At 30.9% G+C, this 8396-nt stretch overlaps 1 protein-coding gene across 1 annotated transcript in view; it reads left to right on the top strand.

Annotated features, from left to right (window-relative positions):
- Positions 1-1490: 1490 nt before the first annotated feature.
- The window catches only part of LOC122273230 (uncharacterized), a gene marked incomplete in the record, with an annotated part of 12223 nt that continues 5317 nt past the window's right edge, over positions 1491-8396 (top strand). Inside the window, 2 exon segments of the mRNA XM_071177812.1 lie at positions 1491-1662; positions 4260-7317. Of these exon segments, the coding sequence (XP_071033913.1) occupies positions 4273-7317 (3045 nt within the window).

Raw genomic sequence — 8396 nt, 5'->3', positions numbered from 1 at the left:
CATTGGCTGTAAAAAGTTTTATTTCAAGCAAGTTTTTCATTCAGGTAGTTTTGGTAAGATAAATGTAATTAATTTTCTAGTCAATATAAATAAAGCAGAATGCTTATATTTATGTATGTACCTCATACAAATCCGCAATTCGGAACAAATCTGTAATCAAATTTATCATTAATGTATTCGACGACAAGACCGATTTAACTATCTCCTTTAAAACTACTTCCGAACACTGGTTCGAGTGCTACACCTCAAAGAACGAATTTTACAAAAGGCTTGATAAGTAGTTTATTATAAGGGGATAAGATAACGACAAAAATTTTCTAATCAATTTCAAATCTCTAGTATTTTAGAATTTCGTTACTATTAGTGGCAAATAATGTTCCTTGCCATATTTTTATTTATTCTCATTTATTTCATTCGAACATATAAATTAATAAGCCGAGAAAAGAAGAAAAATTTATTATTTATTTAGCGAAAGGATTTGTGTGTCAAATCGAAGCATTAATATTTATCTGTATTTTTTTAAGGTTAAAAAATGATCAATGGTGCAATTCAATCGTGTAAATATGCAAATTGAAAAAAAATTGAAGCATAAGAAAAATAAAAATATTTAAAACAAATAGCAATTGACTTTAAAAGGTAAGACAAAATGTACACTGTTTTCATTAATTCATTATTTCTTCATTAATTCCTTCACATTACCTTAAAATATCATTCTAGCATCTCAAAGAATAAAAAAAACCGATTAAAAAGAATTTCTTAAAATTTAAGTTGTAGTTCATTTACGTCGCACTAGAGCTGCACAATGGGCTATTGGCGACGGTCTGGGAAACATCCCTGAGGATGATCCGAAGACAAGTCATCACAATTTTGATCCTCTGCAGAGGGGATCTTAAAATTTAAGAAATATTAAAAAAAGAAAACGATAATATCATATTCCAACTAGTACTTAAACTTAATACCACATCGGGGAAATGAACTTAATTGATCAGACAATTTTACTATTCACGCTTTGAAAAAAAAAAATCATCGCATTTTAATCTGTTCAGGGGCAGCAAATTTTTACTTTAAATTTTAGAAAGACAGCATATTAGTAACTGTAAGCACAGATCATGAATTCTAAGTAAAGATAGTTATACTTGAATTCTTATGTTGTTGAAAGATTAGTGGTTGTTAAAAAATGATGGACGTTTTTAAGCAAATATTATTACATTCATAGTGAATTGCAATATTTTTGAAAAAAGTGTAGGAGCACACTTCCCCAAGGTTAGCGCATAAGAGTAGAAACTCTTAATAGAGGTGTCCAAGCCAGAAGCTTAATAATATCACTGAGTGGAATAATTAAATCAATTGTCGTTTGCACCATTTCTATTGGACGATTCATATTCACATTCTAATAGAAACGTATTCCTAATGTTTGTAATTTGTAACCCATTGATCATTGATGGATTGCCAGAGAAAAGGTAAGTGAAGTGAAGTCAGCTTAGACATCTCCATGCTTTACTGTGCCTCTTGCCTATCCAACGGAGAATTAGGTTGTAACCGTTAGTGTATGTAAGAGTTAAGTTGCTGATCTAGTTCAGCGCAATTGATATCAAAATTCTTTTAAAAATATAAATGCATTAAAATTAGAAAATTAAATTTCTTTCTTGTAATGACCTAAAGGTAAGTTTTGATTAAAGCTGCTGTTAAAATTTGATTAGTAAGTTGAAAATAATTTATTAATAAACCTTAAATAATTTACTATGCAGCTTTGTAAAGAATATTGCTACTTAAATTTATTGAAAAAACATTACCACACTTTTCTATTGAATCTTTTAGATTAATTTATAAAGTTTGAAGATTTCAAAGTAAAACAAAAATTCTGTGATTGTTTTAGTTAATCTATTTCTGTCAGCGTCATCATTCTAAAAATCAGTTGATTGTCATTATGACGGACATAGACATTTTTTACAGAAATGTAAATCTATTTTTTGTTTCAGAAAAGCTTTTCAAATTTCTTAATAATCATTAAATTTTTTATAACTATTTGTTAGAACCTTTTTCTACTAAATAAAAATTATCTAAATAATCTAGAACTAAGAAAATGTCTTATGGCCAACAATAATAAAGTTGTTTATCCAGTTATAAGTCATTAAGTATATTTTGATATACTTAGATCTGTTGAGGCAATTACAATATTTCCTACAAAAATTGAAATATGTACAGTATATTCTCGATATCTCAAAGTTGAAGGGATGCTAAAAGATTTACGAGATAGTGAGGTTTCAAGATAACTAGTTCAGAAATAAATATGTTCTAAAAAGTAGAAAAATATATTCTGAAATATTACTCTAAAAAGTAGAGTCAGTTGACAATGAGTCTAAATACAACAATGATAATCTTATTTTTAAAAGAATAATTATGCATTAAATTAATTATGCATTAATAATACAAAATAATTATGCATTAACAAATATAATTATGCATTATATTTGTTAATTTGGACAAAAATAATTGTGCATTAAATAGAAAAAATTCCGACACAACAAGGTTTTAGAAGAAATTCTCCGACATTGGAATTCAAATTAACATTAGGTGGATATATAATGCCAAGGGAAAATTGACATAACAAGGTTTTCGAGGTATCGAAGTTCGAGGTATCAAAGTTCGAGATATCGAGAGCATACTGTATATTACTTTGAATGCTGCGATAAAAAATATTAATTACAAAATTATTTTAGAAAATTCTTAGATATCATTAATGATATGGCTAGTTTATATTGTGCCAGTGCGCAACAACTTGGCGACTTGAATGTGTTGTCCAGACGATAAGAAGTTGCGATTTCGCCAAGCTACTCTAAAAGGCTCATAAATGAAGTGCGAAGCTGTAATTTGAAAATAATACTTGATAATGATCATATAAACATATTTTTAAAAAGGGTTTTCTCTATAATTTGTCACAGCCGTTTAGGTATACGCTTTTGTTAAAAAAAGTAAAACTGTAAAAGTTCTCATTTTTAAAGGTATTTTACGAATAACTCATTATTACGATATCAAGATTGACTTATGAATAATTACTCATTATATTGTTTTAAGCTTATTAAAAATAAAATTATCTAATTGGGTATACTATAGCCTACGTCACAGGTTGTGTTATTCCTACTAAATTTAACCCATGAACGGCATTTTCTGCGAGCCTAACTTCAAGCCACAAATAAACAAACGAAGTGTTTGATCGTTTAAATAGCTGCTCGCCAGATTTTATTGCATTATAAAGAAAAGTAATTGATATTCGATTTTTAATTAATAATTGATTTATGTGGATAGTGGCGTAGAATTTAGCATTCCGTCATGGTAAATGTTATTCCTACTAAGTTAAAGTAGTTGTGTTTTTTTTATATTATACCCAATTTTTAAATAATGAAGTTTTTTCTGTTAATAAATATCAATAGAATATAATTACGTGTTCTCACTTCGAGTTTGCCAAGAGGATTAGTGGTAATAACAAAAGGGTTAACAAAAATTTTAAGTATTAACAAAAATCAGTAAACTGATACTATAAGTAAATGATGTCATTAGGAGTCTATTTAAGTAGTTGACAGTTTAACTTTTGTTATTAACTTGGGCACTCATATGAATAAAACAGAATTTCAGAGCATTAAGAGTAACTGATGAGATAGGGGTGGAAAGAATTCTGGTATGATATAAATTTAATTTCGATTATACTGGCATAAATTGAATTTCGATAACATCAAAAATTTTCCTATCCATGTTACAACAGCTCTTCTTGATGATCTGGAATTTTATTTCATCCATATGATTGTCAATTCTCAAGATAATGACATGAGTTTCTCTTCAACTCTCCATAACGTGGGAAATTGCTTCTGCTGCTTTGTCTCTCTTGCCTACAGCGGATTTTTCTTGCTTTGTTTTCCCTCTTAGTTTATTTTCCCTTTTTTCACTCCAATGGGTGCCGATTTTTGATAGCTTGATACATGTTGACTTCTTACACCCTTATAATTTATAATGCAAATGAAGTTTTTATATTATCAAGTACTTAATGTGATTAGTTGAACAGCTTATTTTGAGTTTTAAAGTATAACTCCTCTTTCACTTTCAAATTGTAACCCTAGTAAATTCTTTTTCAAAGCTTTACTAAACTTCATAAGCCTAAATACTAAATAACGAAAGGGTTTATTTTTTGAAAAAAAAATTAAGTTCATATTAGGTTCCAATTTCAAGATACTTAACACTTTTTTAATAAATAATGCTTATTTCAGATATTAAACAGCTATGGATTACAATTTTTTTAAGGCGAAAAAAGCTGATAGCGTTCCAGAAGGTCTACGGGAAAAATATACTTTTCTTCCTACATTTATGCCAACTATGCGTCGCACTAGCAGTAGAGACGACATATTGAAATTCTATCGTTATTTTGATCTGGTTGAAAATAATAGTGGTTATCTGTTTACTTGGAAACATTATTTAAACATTTTGAAAGAACAATTACGTGAATTTGATATGATTGTTTACAAAAGTAAAACAATAATCAGTAGCATGCCTTCAACTGCATCATCAGAAACATCTGTTTATACTCCTAATTTAGAAGGAAACAAAAATCTCATCGATGAATCATGCACTAGAAGGGGTACGAAGACCGACATTAATTTAAAATCTGAAGTCTCAAAAGAATTTGTTTTTTCTCCTGATATTTGCAATGTCAAAAAGTTACCTTCATTAGAAGAAAACACAAAACAGACCTTTGAACTGCTTTTGGGAAACGAATCCAAAAGTTGTCCATCTGCTTCAGAAATATTTTTAGACGAAGGCTTAGTTTTTGAGGAAACGTCAGCATATTCTAATTCGGAAGAAAACAAGACAAACCCCTATGACTTATATTCGAAAATGAACACGAATACTGAATTAGTAACAGCCTCTATAATAGAAATGGTCCCCTCTTCATCTACCAACTATAATGATGCTTTTGAAGAATCTCATTTTGAAGAAAAAACAGCAAACCCAAATGACAGTTTAATTGGTTATTCCGAGAAAGATTTAGAAATTACCTCTGTGGTTGAAAAGAATTTGACTCAAGATGTCCGTGATGATACAGTTTTAGACTGTGCTCCCTCAAAAATACAGGCTTATGGATTTCCTGTGGAATATAACTTCGACACTGACCATGCATCTAAAGCTGGATTCAGAAGATCAGCCCGTTTCTTTTCCGTTGTCGATCTGGATATGGAAACTAAAGCAGAATATATCACTAAATCTGAAACAGAAATTATTACTTCTTCAAATGCACGTTATAATGATGTCACTGCAAAATCTCATTTAGAAGAAAAACCACCAAATGACGATGACTATAGAATTAATCATTCCGTAAATGATTTAGAAACTGCGTCTGTGGCAGAGAAGGACTTGCACCAAGACGTCAGGTATGATGCAGTTTCGGAAATTATTCTTTCACAAATACATGCTGATGGGTTGAGTGAGGGTTATCACTTTAGCATTGAACCTACACCTGAATCTGAATTTAAGGGATCCGATCTCTTGTTTTCGGACGTTAACATAAATATGAATACTAGAACTGATTTAATTACTAAATCTACAACAGAAATGGTTGTTTCTCCTGATGATAGTTATAATGATGCAAATGTAAAATCCCATTTGGAAGGAAGACCTTCAAAGGCTGATACTGATGATTCTGTGAATGATTTGCAAATTACATCTGTAGTAGAAAATGATTTATCCCATGTTTTCTGCGATGATGCAGTTTTAGAAAATGTTTCTCCAGAAACACCCACTGAGCATCCCTTTAGCAATGAACCTACATCTGATGTTAAATTTACAAGAGCAACTCATTCCTTTCCTGATGACAGCCTGTATATAAATATTACATCTGAAATTGTTTCTTCTCCAGGCGTCAGTTATAAGGATACAGTTAAAAAACCTGCTTCAGAAGGTAAAAGATCAAAAGCCGATGCATGTTTAACAGATAATTCCGTGAATATAAGTACTACATCTGAAATGCTTTCTTCTCCAAGCGTCAGTTATAAGGATACAGTTAAAAAACCTGCTTCAGAAGGTAAAGGATCAAAAGCCGATGCATGTTTAACTGATAATTGCGTGAATATAAATACTACATCTGAAATGGTTTCTTCTCCAGGCGTCAGTTATAAGGATACAGTTAAAAAATCTACTTCAGAAGGTAAAGGATCAAAAGCCGATGCATGTTTAACAGATAATTCCGTGAATATAAATATTACATCTGAAATTGTTTCTTCTCCAGGCATCAGTTATAAGGATACAGTTAAAAAATCTGCTTCAGAAGGTAAAGGATCAAAAGCCTATGCATGTTTAACAGATAATTCCGTGAATATAAATATTACATCTGAAATTGTTTCTTCTCCAGGCGTCAGTTATAAGGATACAGTTAAAAAACCTGCTTCAGAAGGTAAAGGACCAAAAGCCGATGCATGTTTAGCAGATAATTCCGTGAATATAAATACTACATCTGAAATGGTTTCTTCTCAAGGCGTCAGTTATAAGGATACAGTTAAAAAATCTACTTCAGAAGGTAAAGGATCAAAAGCCGATGCATGTTTAACAGATAATTCCGAGAATTACTTAAAAATTTTAACTTCAAGAGACGAGGATTTATCCCAAAATGTCAGTTGCTCTAAAATATCCCCATCAAAAACGAATGCCTATGAATTGCCCATGGAATGTCACTTCATAAATGCTTGTGCTTCTGAAGTAGAATATACGATTGCAACTATTTCCCACCCGGATGGCAATTTCAATAGATGTACCACTTCTGAATTAAACCCTGAATCAGCAAAAGTGATTTCTTCTTCAGGTGCCAGTGATAATGATGCATTTGAGAAATCCTCTTTAGATGGACAACGAATGAATGTCGATCCAGGCTTATTTGATGATTCCGTGAATGATTTCGAAACTGAATCTGCAATTGACCGGGATTTGTCCCTAGATGCCAGTTGTGATCAAGTTTCCGAAAAGATACGTTCAAAAAGAGATGTCAGTGGACTGCCTGTGCAATATGACTCTAGTATTACGTCTGAATCAGATGCTAAAGGGACGACGAAAGCATCAAACTTTGCTCCAGAAATCAAACACGATGAAGTCGTAGTTAAAACTTCGCCGAAGGGAAAGGGCACAGATTCTGATGAAACACCGTTGAAAACTGATACAACAATTGCTACTACATCATGCGTTACACTTGGAAAAGGATTGGACTTTTCTCCAGATGTTAGTAGGAAGGAAATTTCAAAGAGGAGATCGGTGTCTCGTATTTCAAGGGCAAAAGTCTTAAAAGTGAGCACATATTTTGTGATATTTTTTTATTGAAATTCGTTTTCTATTTCTTTGTAATAAGAACTTTTAAGAGCTTATTTTCTCTTGAAACTTATTTTCAGCTTATTTTCCCTTGAAACTGTTTCTTGAGTAATTAAAGTTTATGAATATGCAGATAATTTTTGTCTGAGCAAACTAATAAATTTATTTATGTTTACATATATCCTGGATATTGAGAAACTATCTGATCTATGTTTTTCAATTTTTATATCATCTATGAAATCACAACGTAATATAAATATTTCATAGAATATTCCATTTCCATAGAATTTTTGAAAAATGAATCATTGTTTCATCATCAGTTTTGTAAATCATTTTATTTATTAGCTTCTGGTGAATATCCCTTCATCGTACTGGATGAAAGAAAAAAAAGAAAAAAATCAATAAATGAGAACTAAGCAACACTGCGAAATCATGCACAAGACTGAAAGATTTCCGACGCAATTAATAATGCTAAAAAAATTTAAATTATTTTTTATTAATTATTATTGGTCTCCCTTTTCGGTGATTTTTTGTTATTAGATTAAGTAAAACAAGTTTTTAGTAGCTTATCAAAATAAATATTGTCTGTATTTAATATCATTCGGCACAATGACGTTGCCCGAGCCAGCTCATGACAATCAGAATTTTCCACAATCAAGCAATTTTGTCCTGTACTAATGCCTTTCGAGGGGTAGTGTAAAACCTATTTCAATAGTATCAATAACAATATAGCACAATATTGGTGCTGTTTTGATAGGTATAAAAAAAAACTGATGTACTATGCACCTATATCATTGTAATTGGCATCCATTAAAACTGCACCATTGACACGAATACCAGAAGGGCCTATTATCAAAATTGGCGCAAATAAAAGATGGCGATTTTTTGCAGTTCCCCTAAATAAATTTGCACCATATTTTAATTAATTTTGCTTTTTAGTACATAGTATTTTTAATTTCAATGAGTAGGGGAGAGTGGGGTCAATTGTAACATTTTTTACTTAACTATTTTTAACTAACAAAAAATCCATGTGGTTATCAGGAAAGTACGACAGACGA

This window comes from Parasteatoda tepidariorum, chromosome 2 (genome assembly GCF_043381705.1).
Source record: "Parasteatoda tepidariorum isolate YZ-2023 chromosome 2, CAS_Ptep_4.0, whole genome shotgun sequence".
NCBI lineage: Eukaryota > Metazoa > Arthropoda > Arachnida > Araneae > Theridiidae > Parasteatoda > Parasteatoda tepidariorum.
This window is presented reverse-complemented; position numbering and strand designations above follow the sequence as displayed.